The following is a 25,818-nucleotide window of genomic DNA, read 5'->3' as shown; positions in this document are numbered from 1 at the left end:
TATGTCCTTCTTAAATGCAACAGTTTTTAATTTTTGGTACAAGAGACTGAGCTCCCAATCTGCCTATATACAAACAGCACAGAATTACAAAAAGAAAGGTTATCTAAGTCAAATTTCTTAATTTTTATTAAATTCAAAACTGCAGGAAAAAAATCACAAGTTTCTAAGTACAAATAAAAACAAATCAGCTAAAATAAAATGGTTGTCAAGTTAAAATCCACTTTCCGTAATTTTCCCTTCCTTGCTATTGCCCACAGTATCATCTGAACTCCTAGAAGTGCTTTAGAAATTCATTTTATCTTCCCAACAGGATAGTAAACTGTAAGTTTACTGTTTAAAAAAGCAAACTGTTTAGGCACAAGGTGGCAGAAGACATAAGCACAAATATCAACCATGCTTTCCTTAATTTGTCAGTAGAAATCCAGGTGTGCTACAGGCCTGCATGGCATTGAATTCAGAATGTCAGAGCTTATTCTGTGAAATAAGGGCGCTTTTTTTTTTTCTTTTTTCTTTTTTTTTTTTTTTTTTTGGTGTGGGTGTTACCAGCTAGTTGTGTCTTTTTTTTTTCTCCCATAAAACAGAGAGAATCTGCTTAAGTCAGTGGTATACTTTACTGTTCAGTGCCAGTGTTCTGGCTAGAAGAGTGGCAAAAGTGACCAAATGGGTTCCAGCACCAGAGAATGCAAAGTAGAGAAGCTGTAGTGTGAAAAAGACTGGTTCATACTTGTGTTGTCAGTGTAATTAATAGTCTGGTGACCACCTGCTAAGACAGCATGACAAGCAGTCACATGCTATTTGAAGATATCAGCTGGGCCAGGCAATCAGCTGCTCTCCCAACACAGCAGTGACCAAGGTGAACAACTGATGTCTGCTGCTCTTCCAACTACACGTAAAGGAACTGTCAAACAAAAAATTAAATCATAACAAAGTTAACGCAAGTGTTGTTCCATATTCCAGATTCTACCTTTTACCCATCACTTGATACTTGCCATTCTAATAACAGGTGCAGTTCCACTGTCATTCATAAATACAAAATTTTATTTGCACTTCATTAGTTTAGAAAGACCACAATGTTTTTCAATACCACAACATTCAGGACACACCAAGTTATTCAAATATGTATCTACTGATTTACCACAGCTAAACTAAACAGTGCATTTAATAAAAGATATACCAAAGATATAATTCACAAGTTCATTATCAGACAAAATCCTAACACGGTATTTGCTTGATGGGAATAATTTCCACCATTAGGAAAGAAAATAATTTTACCTTAGGTTCCCTTCCCCCATCCCTACAGATGTCCAGACAAAAATACACATATATATTCTTTAACACAGGAAAATGTATCATCTTAATCTTTTTTTTTTTCAACAATTTGTCTAGGACAGCAGCATTTTTTTTTTATACCTTCTTTTAGAGCTTGATATATCTCCATTCTTTTATTGAAACGTCAAGATTCTTGTAACCAAATTTATGTTTATGCAGAAAATTATATATGTTTTTTCAAAGTGCAATCTTAGCTCTGCACCAGGTGTGATGTCTCAGTACACAAAGAAAGGGTGCAGCATTAAACAAAATAAATAGAAGACTGCCAAAAATTAAACTTAGCTTTTCAATAAATCCAGTCAGCAGAGGATGCTACAGCCAAAAATGTTTTCACTACATTAAAAGGAAACATAATGCTGATTATGGAAGCTTTGTACATAAAGTCCTCTGTTTTTAAAAAATTTGTCTTTAAAATAGTTAGCAAAGCACCATATACTTATCTTCATACCAGAAGAGCTTCTGCCTGCCTGTTTATAATAACAAAGAACTATTACAACATTTATGTCAAGAATAGGTATAGATTTAATTTCTCCTCCTCCTCAACTGGATGTGTGGCAAACCCCCACCGACTGTACAGTATTTATAACACTGGGGCGATGAATGTAACATCATTTTGAGGGAGAGGGGTAATAATTAAATGTTATAGTTGAATCCTACACAGGATTGCATATTTGCATATTTACAAGTTAGTGTGTAGCTCTGACTCGAATAACAAAGTGCAACGAGAAACTGCCAAATGATTGTAGTGCAGAGTAGTACTGATACTTTCTTTACCCTCCTGCTCATATTTTTCACTCTGGAGGAAGTAACAAGTCAACAGCAACGGACATGTGGCCTTGGAGGAGGCAGTTCTGGTGGGATTTCTGGCTCTGGTTGCAGGGACAGGATACTGTTGGACAACTCATTTCTTATAACATCCAGTGGCATCTTAAAGAAAAGAAAAATCACCTGTAAACAGTAATCTGCATAGCAAGAACTCATTTCAAGAGTTCACTGACAGCCAAAGCCTCAATTTCAGGGTCTTTTGGGTCTTATTAGTGAAATTCAGTGTGGTCAGCAGTCTGTGAACTGCATCATGCCCACTACGCATTATCCAAAAATTTCACCTGACAATCTGTACTTGCTCTCTGTCCTCCCAAGCATGTGCAGTCATTTTTAAACATTGACCATTTGTGTGACCAGAGGAATACTACCACCTGAGTATTTTACCTTTTTCAGAATGTCATCAACAAGTTTTAGAAATATTTCATCCACATTAAAATTATCCTTGGCACTTGCTTCACAGAACCGCATCCCAGTTATTTGCTGTGCAAACTGATGGGAGAGAAAATAAAATAACTCCATGAAGATATATGCAAACAGCCACAGATAGCAAATATATCCTCCTCATAAAACCATACAAAAACCCCCAAACACACAACTTTCTCCAAATCTGTGACAGAAGTCTAATTCAATTAGTAATCCTGAATCTGCATGGTACAGCAAATATTGCAACATATAGCTAATTTTTGCTTAAAATAAGTTTATTGGAAAAGTGCTCTGCATTTTTCCAGCCTTAATTCATGTAATTAGTTGACACATACTGCTGCAGACTGCCAAAAAGGAAAAACTTCTCAGAACAGCTAATCTCAGCTTTATTATTCAAAATGTGGGAAAGTGAAGTACACATGCAAGAATAAGCGTTGACTCCAGAAGTTTGGAATAAGCCTTCAATTCCAAATGTTTGTGTACGCCCATACTGACATTGTTCCAGTAAGATGGTGCTGAGTATCACACTACAACAAACATACTCTCTTGCCAGATTCCTTAACACTTTGGGGTTGTAAGAGAACAAAAGAAATATGAAAACAAAGGTGAGCTGAGTAATCAAGCAGGGCTGTTGCCTGTCCAAAGGTAGTACTGAGAAGCAAACATCTGAAAGAAGGCCCACAAAGATTTCCTGAGTAGAGATCTCTATTTGTGCTTCAAGTCTTCATTACATCCCCCTTCAGAGACCAAAAAGGAGTATCCCCTACACTACTGGTACAGAGTAAGCTGACTTGTAGCTTACTCTTTCTTTAGACCAAAGACACACCACTCCAGCAGGAACTCTTACAACTGCACATCATATACAAATAAACACCACGTGGATTTTGAGAGACCACCACCACTCTCAATATGCTCCCTTATGTCAACAGTCTGAACGAGAGCAGGCACAGACCATCAGCAGCTTTGCCTCGACACCTGTCCTTACCTTCTCTCCCTGCTGCCGAGTAATCTCTCGATCAACTTCACAGTCCAGTTTATTTCCAACTAAAAGAAGCTCTGCATCTTCTGAAGCATACTGCAATTAAAACATTTCTAATTAACTAAACCTAGAAATATAAGATTTTGTAATGCAAACACAACACAAAAAAGGGCAACTCTACTACTAAATAAGGAACTACACTGGCATGGTTTATAGGTAAATGTTCTTCCCAAACATTATTTCAAAGATTTTAAATTCCATTTTTAATGTGAATGTTAAAATGTGACTTGAGAACTAGCTGCTCTAGTTTATCTAAGAATGAACACAATGACCTTATTTCACAGACAGGAAACAAACTCCCCTCCCCCCACTGCAAAGGTAAATGAGCAATGTTACAGATTTTCACTGAAACTTCTAACTAGGACAATTCTAGATCAAGAAAGCAGGAAAGGACAACCATTTCACAACATAAACACATCAATGTTAAATCCTGGCTAAAAGTAATCAGTGAAAATTAGTTGACAGTAATTTATTAATTTTAAACCGATGCTGTAAATTTCTTTGAGGGAAAAAAAATATACTTAAGGCATACCTTATCAATCATTTTCATCCATTTTGGTAAATCGTCAAATGTTTCCTTCTTGGTGATATCATACACCAAAATAATTCCCTTGGCACTTCTGTAATAAGCTGAGGTAATGCTGTTGAATCTCTCCTGACCTGCTGTGTCCCTAAGAAGCAGTAGCAAACAGTGGCACAAATATTTCATCAATTTGCAAAGTACAGAATAACTTTGTTTACATTTTCATAACAACACTCTCACGTTCATTTAAGACAGTACATTTCCTTCCATATGTGTGAATTTCAGGGAAAAAAATGGAGCAGTACTTCCAATCATAAAAAGTTTCCATATTAAAACTATTTATCCCATACTAACTTCACCAAGAAAGGCCACCAAACATTTCTACGTGTGTCTGAGAGTGAAGTTATCCAATGAAAATGTACCAGGAGATAAAGCTGGTTTTGCGTCACTGAGGTTTGTTTTGTGAACTTTTGGTTGGGTTTTTTAACAGCCCTGAAAAAACGAAAAAATAAATGGATACATGCTTATTAAACACATCCACACACCCAACTATAAAACGAGCAATGCACTGATCATTATTATTTGAGCTATCAGACTCTTTTTGATTCAACCACAGCAACTCAGCCACGGTTCTAAAAGTACTGCAAAACCTACTGGCACAGAAGTGAATGAAAAAAGTGAGCAATCACTAAGTGGTACAACTTTTGCACTAGATACCCGGCTTTCACACTTACATCTGTTTATCTGAGCTGTGCAAGTAACATTTCTGTGCTCACTGTCAGCACTGTTGGTATTTCAGACAGGGTGCATTCACACTGGAGACTAATTTCCAGCAATGCCACTAAGTCACCCATACTAGCTATGGCTTCTGTTCCAAAGGAGATGAGACAGAAGAGTTATTTTTTACTGAACCATGAAAACTTTTGAACTGCTTTTAATCACATCATCAAGCCTGCCTAGGGAAGATTTTTGGCAGTTTTACTTAAAAAATAGCTGGTGCATATCCTAAGTCTTAAAATGTGACTGGCATCTCAGTTGAATATAAGTTATATGGTGCTCCAAAGTGATCAAGCATTTGCTGCTTGAGTTCAGCCCCCAAAGTCAATGGATAATTTTGAAATTTCATTGTCAAAAGATGGATCAAAATTAAGAATGGAGGGAGGAAAACTGTGTGCATGTGTGCTGGGACTCAGAACTTCAAAATTAATCCTCTTCAACAGTCACATTTTAGACAAAAGGAGGAGGAGAATGAACTTGGAAATGAGATTAACAATGGAGACCTGAAACACTTGTTACCAAAATAAAAAGGTCACGTTCACAAAATGCCACATTGATTGTCCTGAAGATTTAATCAGGTTCTATGCACAACAAACAGTAGAATAGACTACCATGAACCTATCTTACTCTGCATAAAATCTTAAGGAATTTCAGGCAAGTTTCCAAGTGAAGTATTTACCTTGCCCCTGAAATTGTCACAAGTGTACTTGATAGCAAAAAATATTTGCTAGTGATTTTACAGAGTAAAGCAGTGTCCACTAGAAAATGATTTGGAACCTCTGCTTCATGATCTGTGAGAAAACAATGACTTATACTTCTCTGCAAGCCAATTACACCGCAACAAGGGGCAGAAGAGAACAAATTCCTATTGCATCGATTTTTATTTTTATTCAAAACCCACCCTCAGAACTTCAGAATTACATTCATATAAAGCTCTGGGACTCTACAAAAAATGAAAATAGGTAGTTTGTTTCAATAAGGTCAAGCACCAGTAGTATCGCAGACCAGTTTTAGACGGTTAATTGGTTGTTTTCGTATTACTAATGAGGCATTTTTTGTAAAGCAGTACAAGTTCTGGCAGCTGAAATGATATATATATACATAATATTACTCAGAGCAAGTAATTCTACATTCTTTTCCATTACTTATTTCTTACAGTCAGATTCATTTTTTGGAAGGTCCTTTGGATGATCAGTCTTTTAGAAGTTTAATAATTTTTGCACGAACCGTTGATTTTCCACATATGGATAACAATGCTCTAGTGCTTATGAACAGAACTTTCAGAATTATGACCTCACAGAGCAGCCCCTGTCATCTGTTGCTAATCCAGCCTACTGATGAAGTGTATGAGGGAGGGGAGACCTTTAGTTCCATCATTCTGAGCACAAATAACTACATGGCAGGCAGGTGGAAGGGCAGATCTCATGTGGGAGAATACACCAATTCTAACTTTGTTATTGGAAGTTTGTTATTGGAAGAGTAATTGGAAAAGTTGCTTTTAGGTTTTGTTTGTCCGTCAGTTTGTTTTGCTGGCCAGTCTTTTCCCTCTTTTCTGTGCCCCTAGTGGAATACAGAAGAAGGTATTTCAGAGTCACCTATCTGTGCCTTCAGATGAGTGCTAAGGACCTTTAGCAACTCCATCACAGAGTACCAGATCAGTGAGTACATAAGTTATAAAAACAGAGGAGAAACAAACACTAATGTTCAACTACCCTCCCTGAAGGCAGTCATCAGTGCACTGGATAAGTAGGCCATGAGGAGAACTATGCAACATCACACAACTCTCCCACTCCAGCTATCTCCAACCCCACATTTCCCCAGCCCTGCTGAGTGCTCTATCTCCAAGTCTACTTGGTACTATCAGCTTCTCATCTCTCCAGAATACTCCCGGGCTCTTTAAAAGTTTATAGCAGTCCTAGGCTGCTGCACCCTGTGTTCCAGTTTGTGCAGGTCCTTCACCCACATGTCACACAACCTGTAGTCTGGCTTGCTGGCTGTTTGGGACACACCACATGCTGTGGGCAGTTTAGAACACCCATGGACAGGCTGGCTGCCCACTACCTATAATAAATGGCCAGATGACCACTGACTGGCACCTGAGTCATGCCAGCTACAGTGGATTATCGCTGACTTTCTTCACCTTGCCTGAAGTCACTGACTTCCCCCATACATCACCTCTCCTCCTGCAGCAGGTGGAAATGAAACCAGCCAGCAGGTTTCTGATTGTGAGCGTGATATTCTAATCCTTATTTTCTTTGAAAAGTGGAAGAAAATAAGAAGAATTTGCAGTCTCTAACATTACTCTTACGTTGTATTAGTCTTCAAACTGAAGGGTGAAAGTTGGAAAACTATTTCTGCAATAAGTAAGTTTAAAATGCAACCCCAGGCTACCTAAATAAACTGCAGTTTGAGCATCAAGTTGATCTTTAGCATGGAAAATCTTGTCTTCTACTAGGTGCCATCATATTTTTCATGAAAAAGTGCAGCAAATTTTTCCAGCGTTGAGGAAAAAGGACAACCTCTAATGCAGAGCTAACATTAAAAGCACATCCAACTTCAAATGCTTTCTTCTAACGTGCAGGGCTGGAGCACTTACTCTTGCTACACTATTTTCATGGATGCATTACACTCTTGCAGCTGGAGTATTTCAGTAATGATAGCTATTGAAGCACTAGTGGAAAGCTGGAAGAAGAGATGACCACTGTTTAACTGGGCTAACAGTACATAATGTCATGACTTTCAAGAATGATACTAAGTGCTACTAGTTCTTTATTTGCTCTGGTCTGAATCAACACAATAGCACAAGTCAGTTCAATTTAATTCAAATTAAATTAAACTCCAGAGGCTCAAATACAAAGTTACTACAATGCAAAAAATGACTAATCATAACTGAAAAAAAAAAAAAATCAGATTTTTTTTTTAATGATAAAAGCAGTTTTCTTCTGTTGATTTTTTTCCAAGAAAGTTTTCTAAATGAAAAGGATTGATCTTTCTACTTTGTAATCAGAAACATACAGTGTATGACTCCTCAACCAGCTATAATCTGCAATTAGAGAATCCAACTGCTTGACTGTTTTTTGCTTCCCAAACAAACTAGACATCACTCCAAAAATACAAACATACATTACAACAAATAAAAGCAAATTAAAAAATCACACAAAGCCCATTTTCAAGTGTTGATTTGTCATGTTCTATGGCAGACTGCATAAAACACAATACAAATACAGTTAATTAAAATATCTTTGGATAATTTCTCTTTTACATACATGTTCTCTGTGTCTATCTAAACCAGTTGAAACAAACATGGACAGACTCAAAACTGTCTCTGGTTCTCTAGTTAAATTAATGTTTTATGAGTGGTGGTGCAAAATGGCAATAGAAGAGAAAATATTTTGAAACTTACATAAAAACTTAACACTAATTAAACACTTTCACGTGCTCTATGCTTCTATGGAACCTACAAGTAATATTTTTAAAAATGCTTTTAAGTAATTTTAGAGGTTAATACTATCTGTCAAATGGATTTTTTTCCTTCCATAAAGCACAAATGTATTTAAGACCTTTATTATATAAATAATTTATTTCAGAGGTACTGAACCAAAGAAATTACATTCTTACATATTCTAGAACAGGGACTTTTCCAAGACAACTGTCTCTTAGAAAACAGAGCAGGAAGAATGTGAATTTTTTATGAGAATGCACTGGTTTACAACACCTTCAGAAGCAAATCAAGCTTGTTTTGTTCCCAGGTTGCAGACTACCTTGAGCATTAAGCCTATAGAGGTATCAGAAAGCTCCCTTGGACACCCAGCGAGGAACTGAGCACAGTGGCAGGGCAGTACTGCTTCCCACAACCAGGTCCTTCCTTTCAGAGGGGAAGCTGGAAGTGACTGTGACAGCTGCTTATGTCAGTGACTGCCCAGATTACTCAGGTGAGAGGGCACAGTCAGACACACCTTCCTGTCCTGCTTCAAAGCATCAGTGAGGGGTTCCCTGTGATTTGATCCAGTTTTCCAGCTTTGAAGACGCACTGATTCACAGATGCTTGGATTTACCTGCACACTTACACTATCCAGTAGTTCTGGTTACTCTACCTCATGACTTGAGCTGCATGCAGGTATTACTTCTCACAGGACACAGGAGCTTGTGTCAGCCTAGGACTGTGAGGCAGAAGCTGATTTACTGTATCCTACCACTTCTGGCAATCCAAGGGGCAATACTAACTGCTCCAGGTGGCACAGAAAAGGTGGATACTACCCTGTGTCCTCTAGTAGAGCTCTATCATTGCATAATTTAAGGAGTAGAAGGTTGTTTCCTGACTGGAAGTCAGGGAAAAAAGGGAAGCAGGGACCAAAATAGGAAGCTAAAGGCGAGAGCAGATGCCTCTGTGATCCTCAGGGCACAGTTCCCCATTAGGAAAGGAACACAGGAGACAAGTCCTTTTGTGTTCTACTCTCCTAACAGCAGCATGTGGAAAGCTGCTTTCAAAAGGACATCTTGCACACCTAATTGCTTGAAATATTCAACACTGTACTGTTTTAATGTATTTTTGATAAACTCAAGTTGTAGAGCTTTGTGGAAAACACTCTGCTGATAGTGCTGAGGGGAGAGACAGGTCAAGTGACCATAAAAATACCACAGTAAACTTTTTAAAAACCATTCTTGTTTGACTCTAGAAGTAGAATCATCAGATTACTAAAAAAAAAAAAAAAAAAAAAAAAAGCAAAATTTCATGCATTGAAATGTAACTTTAGTCCTTTTAAGACAACAGGTAAGTGTAAACTTCAGAAGTTATCTGTTCACTGAATGAAACAGTAGTGAAGTTACTGCAATCAATGTATATAACACTACCAGGAAGTATGAGGAAACCTAAATTCTGTCACTGTCTAGGTATGAAAGGAGACTGACTTATGATCAGCCATGCAACTGAAGTTTGCATTTCTTAACTTCCAAGTGTTTGACTTGGTAAATTGCTTTCCTCTTCAATCCAACAACTGGAGGTACAATAAGGAGCTAAGGAAGCTGCGGTTGCTTAGCCTGGAGAAGAGGCTCAGGGGGGACCTTGTCACTCTCTACAACTCCCTGAAAGGTCGCTGGAGCAAGGTAGGGGTTGTTCTCTTCTCCCAAGTAACAGAGGACAGGACAAGAGGAAACAGACTCAAGTTTCATTTGGGGAGATTTAGATTGGCTATTGGGAAAAAATCTCTTCACCAAAAGTATTGTCAAGAACTGGAAGAGGCTGCCCAGGGCAATGGCTGAGTCACCTCAACAGAGATTTAAACATGACCCTGCAAAGACATTCAGGCACGACCCTTGGGGACAATGTTTAGTGGTGGACTTATCAACACTGGGTTAATGTTTGGACTCATTGATCTTAAGGGTCTTTTTAAACCTAAATAACTCTGTGATAATAAGAGTTTATAGGTATGCCCAAAAACATGCCCAACAGAATTCAGAATTAATTAGCCAAATTCATGCTTATCTAATTGCTTTTCTAAAAATACTGGAAGTATGCCAAGGCAGTTTTAAAGATTAAGTATAAGAACAACATTTTAACAGCCACTGTTGGAGAGAAAGTGACACTTAGGAGCAGGATGTCATGTTCATGGATTTTATCATATTTTAAAATATTATCTCTCTACATTGTGTTTTCCTGGCCATTTTAGTAAGGCTTCCCATAGAGGTAATTATCACATCTTAGCAATCTATCAACTTTTAAATTCAATTTTTAAAGTTTCCTATATCCTACTAGCATATTCTCAATATGTGGAAAATAATGGTTTAAACATTTCTTTTCCAAAAAACTTCACTTTTACTTTATTCAACATGAGAATTTTCTGTTGTAAGTTTAGCACATTTCACAGTAAGAATGCATATCAGGCATACGTTAACATCTCCACATCAGAATTTCTTGTTACCTCTGTCAGCTCCAGCAGACCCTGGCTAACAATTGCTGGCTCAACTGCCAGTCTTGTGGTCATAGGTTTCCAAACAGGGACAGATGAATGAAGACATGCCACTAACATTCAAGTGTTAGGTGACGGATGAGACCAAAGATGAAGCGGCAGTTAACTCAGAGGGAAGCAAGACAGACACATGGTGTGACAGACAGAATTGATGGTGACCTGCCAAGAGGAGTTAGTAAACTGAATTCACTGCATCCATGTACATAAGAATGAAAAATTACCAGAATATCCCAAAAGTGTAATAAAAAGAATATTTAGAGCTTTCCCCCCCTCTATGGATTGTTAGCAGCTTGAATAGTTTAACTACAATGCCAATTATGCATCACACACTGTTAATAAACCAAAGCTAAGCTTCTACAAAGTAGTATGTAAGATTAATGTACAGAACATAGCTGGTTTATTCTCTGATAATTATGTTTATGTACCGTACTACTTTGCAAAACAAAGGAGTGTTTAGCTCAATAATTTCTAAACAATAAAAATCGTATTAATCACTAACATGGAGAACCATTACCAGAAATCATGTAGCCTACTCCAGAAAAGGAAGAGTTTAGTTCAGACATTGAGCTTTCTGCAGTAGGACATCAGTACCAGTAAAGGTATAGTCTTATTTGCATGGGATTGCTTTATTTTTCCATGCTGTTTAGAGTGGATATGATTTACTTAAGTCTTGAATGCCCTTCACTTTGAAGTTATTTAAAAATAGTGTCAAAGAAACAGCACTGCCTATACCAAGTTTTAGAAAAACAGTTTAGAAAATACTTCACAGTTGCTTTATAATTGCTGTTACAATGAAGGTCAGTTTGAATCAGTCCAGAAAAATAAAGAAAACAAAATGTACTTCCTCTAGTGTCTATTTAACACAGTCAACTTTTGTTGTTGGTAGAACTCCTATTTCTTGTGTAGGTGATGTCATTCTTCCAGGAAAAGGGGCTCAAGGCCTCTGCGAGGCATTAATATTTCAGTAATTACATTCATGCCCTACTTCTAACGTTATCTCTCCTTTTCCTCCTTTATCCTCACAAAAATCTAAGAGCTATTTGGTTTTGTTTAAGTCTTGTGGGAATGGAGGAGAGAAGTAATAGGGTAAGAGCTAAACCAGCTTATAACAGTTAATAGTAGTATTAGACAAGCATATTAATTCATGCTAGAACATAAAAATTAAAACATACTGCTGGTTGCACATTTGTTTTACTTACCAGATTTGTAATCTAATTTTCTTTCCTCTTAGCTCTACTGTTTTGATTTTAAAATCAACACCTATAAATAAAATACAGTAAACAAAAAAGGAGGAATAAGAAGCAAAAGTAATGAGGGTGTAATTATTATTTTTTGATACTTTTTTTTTTTTTAGATCAACTTGCAACAGTGTGAACAAGCAGAAGGGTTTGCACCACTACGGTCAACTCAGGAACATCATGGGGATTTGACAACCACTACATAGCCTCTAATTTGGCAGCATCACAACATAAACCTTCCACTTTGTGCAAAATTTCCAGCAGCAGGTAAACCCAACACAACAGAAAAACAATAGGCACAGTATGATTGTTTCTCTTCTATTCACCTCGACTGTCAAGGACAAGCCTGTTCTACTTCCAATTGGCACAGATGCCCTGGAGGCATGGAGCAGAACCAAACCCTCCACATCAGTTTTGCTGTTTGTGAAGCAGGAACAATACAGGTCTGGCTTCCAGGATGGATGCTTAGCATCTGTAAAGTCCTAGAATTAAAGCTGGTTTATGAAGAAGTTTGTCAAGACTGTCATTGTTAAGTCCTGCAAATATTTATTAGCAAACTTCTTATATTCAAAGAGGGTATTTGACTTCTAAAAATTATTTTATACCTGTATGGTACTTTTATGCATCGTCTCAAAACTCCAGTCACATTTTGAATGCATGCTAAATATCAAAGATAGAACCATGAAGACTATGTTATACAGAAAGATTTAACTCCTATAAAAAAAATAATGCTGGCTAGCAACACATAAGACATACTGCGGTCAAACAATACCTAGACACAAAACATTACCACCTTAACTACAAAAATGTATCAGGGAATAAATGTCCTAGAATATCACAGATTTGTAGGTTATGAACCTGTTCATTTTAGGATACATTTGTATGAAGATTTTTGCTTCAGTTCTTCCTTCTACACTTCATCTCTCCTAACAGAGCTAAATCAAAAAGGGAGAAATAAAAACACATGAGAACATGGTTCAGACCCATACACTTAAAACTCACACAGAAGTGTAGAAGCATAATGTGTTGGAAACACTTTTGCTACTTCACATGCAATTGTAAACTAAGAACAAGGATGAAACCGAAGAGGAAAAATGGTTTTTATTTTCTCTAACAAAAACAGCACATTTCCCCAAAGACTACCCTTGGTAAAAGCTGAGTGTCCCTGCTGATATTAAGAACTGAGACTGAATTTAAACTTTGACAGAGGGGACTGAACTTGGCTATTATGTCCATATTTTTAGTTTGCAGAGCAGGTGGATATTGTTCAGCCAGATTAAACAAATGGAAGGATAACTAACCTTCATTCTCCAAAACAAATATCCCCTCTAACAGCTTGCAGTTGCACATTGCATATTGTTAAAAGTAATATCATCACACCATGACATTTCTCGTTCTCCATGTCCTTAATAGTGTCTACCACACTTAACCACCAATTCTCGGAGAGATTTTCAGGACATATGATGCCTGTACTTCACTTACAAACATGCATCTTTTTCAAATCCCAAGAGTTAATGTGTTAAACTAATTTGAACTAAACAGTTTATAACTTTAATGGCAATTTTCAAGTAGGCATATGCAAATTAATAAAAATATTCAAATTATTAAAATGTCAAAGAATTTATTAATCCTAACTTCAAGAAATCTTTTCGTACACTTCTGAAAAGTGACTTAGTGCAAAAGCAGAAGAGAAATGATCCAGCTATGTTCTAGCATCCAAAGTGTGTGACATGAGAATTTTCTGTCATTCTATTCTAATAATGATATTTTTAAAGAAACACACATCCATTTCTACTGTTATAAGCCTTTTCTCTATATAAATGCATTTAAACTATAAAACGCAATTGTCTTAATAGTCACAACTTTGTCTACAAGATAGAACTTAATTAACTGTAATTGCTTTCCTCAAACCTCTCCTGTCCTCAAGGAAGTTTGAATATAACTGCCCAGACATCTCAATTCCAATTCCTAATCCTGCATTCTGTCATACACAACATACTATATGATTTGCCATTCATTTGATGTTAAAAAGTCTAGATCATCTCGGATCCCAACCTGAGGGTTAAAACCCCCACAGGGATTTCTTGCAAGTTTCAATAACTACAAAACAAAAATATTTTTATTTTTATGGATGTGGTTTATACAAACCACTGCTGTCTTATACAAACAAAAAACCAAAAAGTTTTTGTTATATTTTAAAAAGTAAAAATAATTGACTATGGAGAGAAAATTCCACTGTTGTAATAAACCATGTTTTCAACATGGGACTTCCTGGGACTAGAAGGCATAATATATTAATAAAATGAAGTAGAAAAAACCCCTCTATATTAAAGAGATGGTTTCAAAATAAGTAATATGTCAACAGCATTCTTACTTTAAAGGCAGATCTTTCTATTAATCATCCTAAAGTCATACTGTGAAATAGTTCCCTGCTGTGAAATTTTGCAAGGAATAATACAACAGTTTTGGAAAAGCAGACAGAATCTTCTACAGAATCATTTGAATCATTTAACACTTAAGTCAGACAGAGTGCCAGAACTTTGCAAAGGTTGCTCAACTACTTTTTATAATTAGTAATGCTCTGCAAGCATCAACACAATACCAAAAGCTTCATGTCTGCCAATACTGAAGGAAAAAATCTGGCAGCTTTCCTTTTGCACACAAAGAAACAAATTCCTAAGCCTGTCAGGTTTCATTAGCATGTTTCACCATAGACTGCCAAAGCCAGGGCTTCGAGTTTACATACAAAGTAGTAATTCAATTAAAACAACAACACAATAATTTGTTTTCCACTTCAATTTCAAATATTGCATTGAGTTAAGAAAAAGGTCAATGAAAGAAATTATTAAGCTTGACATAAGTTAACAGAAATACCTAAATGAAAAGCTTTGCTATCCATACAATTACCCTGGCATAGTTTTATATAACAGAAGAATCAACAATTACTGTTGACAACTGCATTAAATCTGAATAACTTATAAAAAGAAAGGATTTTAAAAAGCTCTCTTTAGCTGCGACAATACCAGCAAACTATCAGTGGTTTGCATTCTACCTACCTTGCATTTAAAGCCCTGCTGGTTAATTTATTGTCAGCGAATAACAAAATATACACCTGACAAGAAATCTGACAAGTGCATGTGCTTATGACCAGATTGAAGCGTGCCATTTGCCAGGTGACAGTGATGTAAAGGGAACCAAAAGGCTTATTACAATCTCCCCTCCCATTAAAAGCCAGCCTTGTCTCAATATATCAGGCTTGCATGGACAACAGGCAATCAATAATTTTCCAAAATTATTACACTCAGACAACAAGTAAATTCAAATCACCATCTCTCTTTTTATGGATTAAAATTGTATGTATTTTGGATGTCACATTCTGACCCTCATTTTTTCCTGGAAAGGCCTTTTTCAGGACTCCAAAAAACATCCTCCAAGAACTAACGTAAAAGGCACAAAAATACAGCCTCTGGTTTCTGATTTTGCATTTATTTAAGCATTTGAAAGCTTGAAAGTAAACTGACTGAGCTTGCCCTACAACTTAAATCTGTCAAGGAGTACCTCCTCTCCCCACAGGCTAGATATATGTCAAATAAGGCATTAAGGACAGCAACACTCAACTGGTGTGTATAACACAAGTTAAGGATTTGGCACATTTTATTTAATGTTCACCGCTGCTCTTAGTAGTGCATGAACTTTGGATAAAAAATACACTTCATGCAAAGAAGAACATCTATTACAACATGGGCTCAACTGAAGCTATGCCTCCTCCAGGAAAAACAAAGGGCTACCAGGACAGAAGGGTTTAAAAGTATATTAAACACACAGCCAAACGACCTGTCTGAACTCTTTTCAAAACTAAACAGCCTTAAGAGAAAGAGAACAGAGACTCAAAATAGAAGTGCACTAATGAAGTTCTAGATAAGGGCAAGTCACTGAGGATGACATCTCTTGTCAATGGATCAGACTTGAGACTGTTTCAAACTTGAGACTGAAATCCTACAAAACTGAAGCCTAGCTCAGTACTAACTACAGAACATTAATTTCTCACCCCCAATGAACTAGAGGTTATCTGCTAAAGTGTAAACTGAGATACACACAACTGGATGCAGCCTTTCTCTTTAAAGCCAAATGTATTTGTTTAGAAATAAAATAGCAAAGAAGCTTCTTACTATGCATTTTATGTTTAGATTTGCAATCTTTAATTTCCTTTCATAACAGACAGAAAAAGAAAGTAGAAACAGTTTTGCTTAATGCACACAGAGTGACCTTTCAGTGGACAAGATTTCCTGGTAACAAAGTTAATGGAAGAGCTGGGAAAACAGATGCAAATAGAGCACAAAAAACCCCTCTAACTAAAATCAATTTCAATGGATTCAATTTTCAGAGGCCTGTTAGTGATTTGCATCAAAGTAATTCAATCAGTGAAAGATAATCAGGCCATGCTTAAAGAAACACAATCAGTTTAAAAATTCAGAGGTAATATACCAATAACCCTTAAAACAGACATACTAATATGAAGGCTATGACAGGTTATTGAATTTAGACATCTGACAGTAGTATGCAAAAAAATTGTCTTACGCTACATTTGATAACTGAGGTCACATGAGTTTTGAGGTAACAGCCATCTTTATTAGTCCTGGTTTGTAACTCAAACAATACTTGCACCTATCCCAAAACTGCCAAAGTCAATGAAAAGAAGCTCAAGAGCATGCCTTCTGATTTCTATCCTCTTGCTTGAGGGGAGGAGGAAGCAATCAACAACAAATGGTACAAAGGGAGGACAGGAAAAGATTACGGAAACTGTTACTAGGAAAAAATACCCCAAACCATTTTGTCTTATTTTAATCAAATTCTAGGGCAAGCAGTTAGTTTTTAAACCACACCAAAGTGGAAATGCCTCTTTCAAACTGCACGTTACAAATTTTAAAATTTCACAGAGGAGATTTGGAATAATTTAGTGCTAAGTCAGATGTAAGTATGTCTGGGGATTATTTTAGAGGCAGGTAAAGTACGTTGTCCACAGAGCTTCAAGTGTGTAATTCTAGAACGATTAACATGCAGATATTTGAGACTGCGTGCCTAAAATAAAAGTGTACCCATACCGCAACTGGGCTACAGACTAGAATGAAACAGATACCAACTTTCTTTTTCTTCTGTGTAATATACACGCTGTGAGTAAATGCTGAAGGTGCAATCAAATAACTTTTTTTTTGAATGTCCAATATAGAGCTTCTAAACATTTCAGGTGCTTGGTACTTCCCAATTCAGTGAAAAAGGAATAAATTATAATTTCTTTACATTCTTGCGGACAATAAGGCCTTTCAGAAAAATTAGGCTTTTGACACTATTTAGGATACTAAGTTCAAAGCATGTACCAAAATCCTGGCAAACAGAATGAGAAGGAAGAGGAAACTGGAAGCAGTAAGTCTCTCTGTGGCTTCATGAACAAGACTTCAAATAGAGTCTGATTATGAAACAGAAAAACACACTGAGCTACTGGTCAACAACTACCTGACCTGAAGGGAAAACTGAATGGAAAAAGAAAGGTTATTTCATGAGCAACAATATCCAGATTTTTAGAAGGCAGAACCTATAAGCATTATGTTTTGGGTATCAAGTTTCCCTCTCCTTGAGATATCAGCAGAAGTAAGTTGTAAAAGTGTTGCTAACCAACTTCCAGAAGTCCCTGAGAATCATATGGTCCTATTTTCTTTTTTTTCTTTGCTAATGACACGCTCAGCTGTTCACAGCAGAGACTGAGTCTGACAGCTGCATTCCACTCTCCTTGCAAACCTAACTCCCCATTTGACACCATTCAAGTGGCCTCTTCACTCTGCCTGTTGTTTTATTTGCGTATTCTCACGTATGTCCTGACTAGGGACTCTGACAGTCCTGCAGTGTTGATATAACCCAGTGCCTGAATATTTCTATCAGCTGAAGTTAACATCTAGTTTACAAGTGAAAAAAACAAAGTTCAAACTTCAAATTTACTCTTCCTTGTAACCTCTTGTTAATTAAAAACCCCATACCTCCACAAAACCCTATTCCTAAACCCTAATAATTTATATTATCTACCTACCTTTTCCTGTTTTAAATTACAGTTTTGTTCACTTACGAGGATTCAAATGATTATGCATAGCAAACCACTGCTGACTTTACCAAATGCTGTAAAATACACTTAGTTGACACATCTGGGGCAAGCAATGACTGGCCAGGTGTTTTCACTTGCTGGAGTCCCTATGTTGTCCACTACAAGTGACTACACTGCTGCTCAAGGTAAAAGGCAGCTTCCAGGAGACACTGGCTTCTGTCATAATTTGCACCTTCAAAGACAAACAAGGAGGTTCATCCATGCTCCCTAATTGTCTTAAGGTTTTGTGTAAGACAAAACTGTTTTTCTCTGCGAGTTTCCAGCCTCCTGCTCCTCTCTGTTTATAGTTTGGCAAGACCCTGCAGCACACCATTGGTATTGGTATGGTTTATTTACACTATTCTGCACTAGTCAAAAAGCCAACACACAAAACCAGATGATTAACACCCTGGATATGCAAAAGTAAGAACAGTCACTTCTCACAGAATTACTTATCCCTCATCAAAACTTCCTTCCTTTTTTTTTTTTTTCATATAACTGCAGAAATTTCTCCAGTTAAGAGCTGTTTTTAGATTAAAGGAAGAACATCTTACTGTTACTTCGTCATGATGTGGTTAACTAAGAAACATCTATTTCTACTCTTTCTCCCATCTCCTGACACCAAGTAAGCTTTCAGTGCCATCTTACTGAAGGAGGGAAAAAATCTTGAAAGAAAAATTATGATTAATTATATTTGCAGAGAGCCCACAGGCACACACAAGTGTATCAAAGAAAGGAATGTTCTTTTAGTTGACTCAGGAAGATTTTGTGAAAATTTTATATAGATTGTTCTTCATCTCAGATTATATCAAATTACTAAATTTATTTTTAAGCCATAGATTTGATTTACTGAAAAAAAAAATCAAATAATTAGTAAGCCACATACTATGTTTACAATGCCTGCATGAATACTGATTAGATAACCAAAAAGGCTGAGGAGCAACTTAAAGGGATGTTCTGAAAAATGACAGATACTTAAAAAGTGAGTAGTCTGATACTTTTAAGTGAAAATAATTATGTTGTATGACAAGCTTATGGGAGCTATATAATATAATATAATAATTATGTTGTAGGACAAACTTAACATTTATGTTGTTAGCCCACATTTTTTAAGGATAAACAAAACGAAGGCAGGTTTGAATTGTGACAGAACCCCCAAACATATGTTGACATACGTACAAAAAGGTATATATGTATATATTTGTATACCATATAGAAATGTCTGTAAATTAAAGACAGAAGTTGCCTTACTTAAGAGCATTCTGATAGAAGACAAAGCTAAAGTTTTTTACTATTGCTCTTATTTATATGATGGACACTAGGAATTTTGCACAGTATTAAAAAAAAAAATAATAATATGAACAATTTCACTTGGAAGGAGCAGCTTTGGACCTCTGTAAATCTCAGGAGTTTCCGACTTCCATACCATTCCACATGAAGGTGAAACAAGGTCAAAGAGCATTTCTGTGAAGCCAAAGGAGTCTTGCATTTACATGCCACTGATCTGGATCCCTCAGGCTCCGATTAGCCCATAACAGATCACAGGTCACTAAATTCTCATCTTGATCCACAACAAACCTTCCCATTACAAACCTCACTCTTATTTTGCTTGTAAATGAGGACAGAAGGAAGTTTTAGTGTTTACTACAAGTGATACTTTGGTTTCCTATGAACAGCTGCTAAAACAGCCAGCAATGCACAAGGCACATAAACTGCACTGCCATTATCAAGGGCAAGGCTTCTCTCCTGGGATGATTTTAGACCTGGTGGGAAAGAGCTGAAAGATAAGATGAGGTCTCAAGAGACTTCACCTACTAAGTCAGCATGTAAAAGGAAAGTTGAGGAGCCTGAGTTGATTTGAGGGATGAGGACAATCAGCATCCTAAGAGGTGAGTCAGTGCAGGGCCTCATGTTTGGGAGAGCAGGAACCTCAGGTTCAGAGAATAAAACCCGGAGAGAAGTGTAATGCCCGCGGAAAAATGAGATCGACAGGACATACTGCCGAGTACAGGAATTCTGTAGATATGTCATGGAAGAAAAACAGCAGGGAGACTGGGAATGAAGTAAGAACTGGTGGATCAGGTAGGGTGTACGACCATGAGACTGAGCAGTAGCTGGACAGACGCTGTGAAGAGAACAGAGGCCACTGAATTTTTCATAAAGGGACTCTGATGAAAAAGAGGTTGAGATAGCACCATTTAAAAAAAATAATATATAAATTTAACATCATGATTATGGAGATCTGAATTAGGATATATTTCTTTCAGGATAAGAACTAATTGAGGTGGGATAAGGGGGTGGAAGAAGCAGAGGCAAACACTGTTTCTTCCCCCCCATGCTTGAATCTTCTTACAAATGTGGCAATGTATTTATCCACTACCCTTGGAAAGATCATTCTTCTTCACACCATATTTGGTGCATACTTTTTTTAATTGCCAAATCTGGAAAACCTTCAAGTAATAGCTTTGGATTCTGCTCCTGTGTGAATAATGCAGGCAACAAATAATAAATGGTGATCAAATTTTACTTTAGAAGTGTAGATTTATGCTTGTTGACAAAGCTAATATGATCTCAGAATTACCGCTGAACAAGATATTATTCCATTAAAGAAAGACAGTGTATTTAACACTGGCATGGAGAGACGAATTTTACATTTTTCAAAAATCAGTAAATATTTGAGCATATTGGGTATTCTCAGTGCTATGTAAATAGCAGATTTAAGGAGACATAATATTCCACGCAACTAATTTAATGCCCAAAATAAATACATCAAAAGAATTTTAGATCAACAGCACATTGTGTGCTGTTATGAATAACGTGCTGAAATCTGCCAAGCTATTTTTGAACACTTTCAAAGAAGTTCTGAGCTGAGACTGAAGATATGTTGATGTGTTTTCATTACAGAATTTTCTTTACCAATCTGGCAATGTAGTGTTCTTAAATTAGCATTTAAATACTGTATCTTTCTTAACTGAATCTACACCTTCCTTTTTCTGCAGAAATGCTCCACTTTTCAGTAACATGCCACTATTATCAGCATTTAGGGACAGGAGACAGAAAAGGTCTTTGGACATGGCAATTCTGCCACTGTTGGAGGAAGCCCTCTGAGTGGCCTCTGCTTTCATACAAAAGCTTAAGGTGCTAAATGTTGTTCTTTTTGTCCTATATGTCCACAGGTTTTAGTATAAAAGCATGAAATTAAGGTTGAGACCATTCATATCAAGGTAAGGAAGTAAATATGTATTCTAGGATTCCATTTTAAATACAGCTTTGCTAACATAAGGTACATATAACAACATGCATTTTTTGGTTGGTTACATGGCCTTTCCAAATTTCAACTCAAGGTACATTCAGTTTATGTAACTGGATCAATCACAGCACTTTCACTGATGTTTCAAAACATTCTCCACTTGCAATTTCTTGAAAACCACCGCACTTAAGTGGTGACAAAGGAAGAGCTTTATGATTTCAACTGTGTATTAGAGGCTGAACTCAGGTTGTTTTGGAGTGTGGGTTTATTTCAATCTATATAAAATGTAAACAGCAGAGGTTACTTTTTGTTACTTCATAGTGCAAAAAAATCAGAATATGAGCTGACTGTGAGAAGCTCTTTCATTTATCAGTCAAAAGATCTGGGGGAATCTGAACAGCTCTCAAATTTAATCTGAGGACCTTGAAAGAATGCCATTACTATCAAGTCCTTCTACATGCATTTTGGCAGAAGTTGATTTCCCTATGCTGCTTTATGTTGGCACATTTTGTACAACAAACATTACGTAACCTTCTGTCTAGCAGCATATCACTACTTATTTCCTGTTTCTTCCCTAAAATAAGGAAGCTTCTCTGCTTAAATCACTGTCTCAGTAATTTAGGAAATCAGTTTTGCTCAAAAGGCACCAGCCTAGGAGTCTGGACCGGATTCTAAACCATCTCCCCCCTCACTTCCCAAGATTCACGGCAGGAAACGAACCCCAGTTACAGAGACCAGCCCAGACTTGACAGAACCCTTAATGTGGGTCAACCTAAAGAAGATGCAGGAGAATTAAAATTAATGTCTCGACCTGGGGAATTTATAAAGAACACATTCCTCTATTAATTGTACTTCAGTTGTACCATAAATTCAATTAATCTGTTCATCTAGACAAGCCATCAACATTTCTTCATGACAACACATCCCTTGAGGATTAATGCCTCTTATATCACTGTCTTTCCAACTTCTACAAGGTTAAGTTGCCAACTTCCAACCAAAAACTTTATCAACATAACAGTGCTAATCTGCACTACTAGATCTGGATTCTTAGCCTAGGAAAGAATTAAATAACTGGTAAAACACACATTAAAACAAAAGTATGAGTAACTGTGCATCATTTTGTTCCAGGAAGGTAATTTTGGATAGTAATAACTCAGCTTCTAAAAGGCAATACAATCACTTTTCATCAGATGCTATAGATTCCCTCACATTCCAAGCTACAATTAAGCTAAGCATACATATTTTCCAGTGACACCAACTTTAACAACCACCTTGCTGCAATACTCAAGAGTTCAACTCCAAGGATAGGGCTCTAATAACAACACAGACTAACTAGCTTGTTTTCCTCCCTTTACACACTCGTGTATTAAAAGACAGCAGGCATTAAATTACCTCCAAGACTCGCACAGATGACTAAACCATGAATAAGACAGCACACTACAGAACTAGGAGCTTGCTCTCCAGTTAGTTGTATAAAGAGCCAAACACGCAATGTTCTCAAGAAACAAAACATTAACCTGGGATCTAACATCACAGGGAGGTTCTTCACAAAACCATAGCAGCCATCTGGAGTTAATCTGACTGTGGTCTGGAAGAGTAGTTGAATAATACACTGGAAGAGTACACTGAATACACACTGCAACTTTTCAACTCCTGAAACACTTCTGTCTCCTTACACGCAAAATCTGAGACTTAAGCAAAAAAACCTGCTTTACCAACCATGCCTAATTTTTTCTTTAAACTGCCTGCCGTTAGCAAGGCTGAAACAGGACAGCCAGCAGCTTCTCAGAACTCGCAAAGCTCACTAGGACACCCACGATCTTTCCAAGAAGGGCTGTTGAAGTCCGGCACCAATCAAGCCCCTGAGCTTTTCACGGCCGAGGAACCCACCCGGGGAGACCCAGCCCCGCTGCCCTGGGCGGGAAGGGGAAGGGGACCACGGCGCGCCCCGGAGCGGGGCCAGGTCTGGAAGGCAATGCCTGGCAAACGGGGAGCGGGGCCCGCACTCGGGGGAAGGCGGGACAGGGGCCGGGGAAGGGCGGCCGCCGCACCGAGCCCCGCGCTCCCACGGCCGGGCCCTGCCGGCAGCGGGGCCAGGAGCGCCCCCTCCCCCGGGACGGGACGCGCTCTCTTACCCACGGTGGACTTGCAGGCCTCGCAGAAGGTGTCGTCGGTGAATCGCTCCATGAGGCTGGTCTTGCCCACCCCCCGCGACCCGATGATGATCACCTGCAGCTTGAAGTCGGCCGGGCGCGGCGGCTGCTTCCTGCGGCGGGACTGCCCCCCCGAGAGCGCCGGCGACCCCGCCGCCGAGCCCGCCCCGAGGTCCAGCCCGCCGCCCCCCGCCCTGCGCTGCGGCAGCCCCGAGCCCGGCTCCATCAGCGATGCATGCGGCAGCGCCGCGCTCCCTCCCCGCCCTCCCCGCCACCGGCGGCGACCACTGCGAGGCACGGGGAGGAGGGGGCAGCGAGGACGAGACGCGGCCGCCGCCCGGCCCTGCCCGAGGGGAACGGGAACAGCCACAGGAACGGGAACTGCGCCGCCGCCGCCGCCGCCGCCGGGAGCGGCGCGCCCAGGCCCGCGCCCGCCCGCGCAGCGCCCTCTGCCGCGCCGGAGCCGCGGCCGCGCCGCAGTGCCGGGGGCGGGAGCGCCCGCCCGGCCTGCTCCGCCCCGGCCCGGCCGCGGCGTGCGAGTGCGGCCCGGGGGGCTCAGCCTTGCCCCGGCCCCCTTTGGGGTGAGCCGCGGTGCGCTCCGGAGCTGTGCAGCCGGGTCTTTGCTTCGAGCTGCCAGTGGGAGCTGTCTCTGCCGGGGTGGCGGGGTCTGCATCCTCGTTGGGGGATTGGAGCATTGCGCTCACGAGGAAAGGCTGAGGGAGTTGGGCTTTCTTAGCCTCGAGAAGAGGCAACTGAGTGTGTGTAGATAAATATCTAGGGAGGGGTCCCAGGCTGTTCCCCTCGGTGCCGAGAAATAGGACAAGAGGCAACGAGGGGAGTGGATGCACAGAAAGTTCCACCCGAACGCGAGGAAGAACTTTTCCACTTTGCAGTGACCGTGCACTGAAACAGGTTGCCCAGAGGGATGTGGAGTCTCCCTCACTGGAGATAATCAAGATCCCTCGGGACACAGTCCTGTGCACTGTGCTCTAGGATGACCCTGCTTGAGCAGGGAGGTTGGACCAGACGACCCACTGTGGACCCTCCCTACATGACCTGTTCTGTAATTCTTGATTTTGTGATTGTCTAATTTTGTCTCATGTAAATTTACCTTCAGGTAGTCAAGCAGACCTCGGCCCTGGGTAGAACCCCTGTGTGTGGTGGCACACACGGGTCTGGGGTCATCCGGGGATGGATTTCACTGTCAGATTTCTGAACCTGGTACCCACTTGCCCCTGGGCACCGGCTTTTTTGTAACAACCACCTGTGCCAGCTCAGTTGTTCAAATTCCACGCAATATGGCTGTAGAAAAATGTAGAATATGTAGAAAATATGGCTGTAGAGGAAGTAGTGTAATAAATCATATGAGGGGAAAAATGATTGGGATGAGCATTGCTCATTGTAGTTTTTGAGGAAGTTTCTTATCTCTCCAAGCTCTGAGGACCTAGAGTTCAGAGAGTACAGATTTTTCAGATGCAGCTGGCAGCAAAGGGTGCAGAATCATAGAATGGCCTGGGTTGGAAGGTTTGTTCAAGATCACCTAATTCCAATCACACTGCTATGGGCCGGGACAACTTCCACTAGACCAGGTTGCTCAAAGCTCCATCTAACTTGGCCTTGAGCACTTGCAGGGCTGAGGCATCCACAGTTTCTCTTCCAGACATAGGAAGGATTCATGGTCTTAAGAGAATCTGAAATCTACATGTAGGATAAAGTATTATGAACATGAGAGGCACGGACAGCCAAAGCTGGTGGAGATGTGAGAACATTTGGTCCCATTTTCTAGATTCTCACTACTGTTTGTAGGCTAAGAAAATTTCTCAAGGGAGTGTAAAATTTGGGCTACATTTAGGAAACCATTGCCATACAGGAACAATTTTCTCAACAGCTAATTTTCTTGACCAAGTGAGGCTATTTGATAGTCACACTAAGTTACCAAGAACAACAAACAAACAAAAATTGAAAAAAACAAAAACAAAAACCCAAAACCAAACAAAAAACCAAATAAGCAAATAAAAACCGCCACAAACAAAATGCGAACTAGAACCAATTTAACAGTTTTCTTAATTGCCAGTAATTTGCATTACAAGAAAAAAAGGCAGTTCTTCAAACAAGTAGAATGGTCTAAACCTTAAAACAAACAAAAACCATGTCAAGCCCAACAC

The 25,818-nt window shown here is 38.9% G+C and overlaps 1 protein-coding gene across 2 annotated transcripts; it reads right to left on the bottom strand.

Moving 5' to 3' along the window:
* Nucleotides 1-24,034, bottom strand: RAB12 (RAB12, member RAS oncogene family). Of its 2 annotated transcripts, XM_066183238.1 has the most exons (7): nucleotides 23,636-23,961; nucleotides 12,082-12,142; nucleotides 4,149-4,287; nucleotides 3,563-3,652; nucleotides 2,539-2,643; nucleotides 2,104-2,256; nucleotides 1-898 (listed from the first exon to the last, which is right to left on the bottom strand). In XM_066183238.1, exons 1-6 carry the CDS (start codon nucleotides 23,877-23,879, stop codon nucleotides 2,143-2,145), a joined length of 753 nt encoding a protein of 250 aa, XP_066039335.1. In that variant the 5' UTR covers nucleotides 23,880-23,961; the 3' UTR covers nucleotides 1-898; nucleotides 2,104-2,142. The 2 variants fall into 2 exon arrangements, with proteins under 2 accessions (XP_066039335.1, XP_066039344.1); XM_066183247.1 differs by having other exon boundaries at nucleotides 1-2,256; nucleotides 23,636-24,034.
* Nucleotides 24,035-25,818: the final 1,784 nt, after the last annotated feature.

This window comes from Chamaea fasciata, unplaced genomic scaffold (assembly GCF_029207755.1).
Source record: "Chamaea fasciata isolate MVZ Bird 193981 ecotype frontalis unplaced genomic scaffold, bChaFas1.0.hap1 SCAF_1, whole genome shotgun sequence".
Lineage (NCBI taxonomy): Eukaryota > Metazoa > Chordata > Aves > Passeriformes > Sylviidae > Chamaea > Chamaea fasciata.
This window is presented reverse-complemented; position numbering and strand designations above follow the sequence as displayed.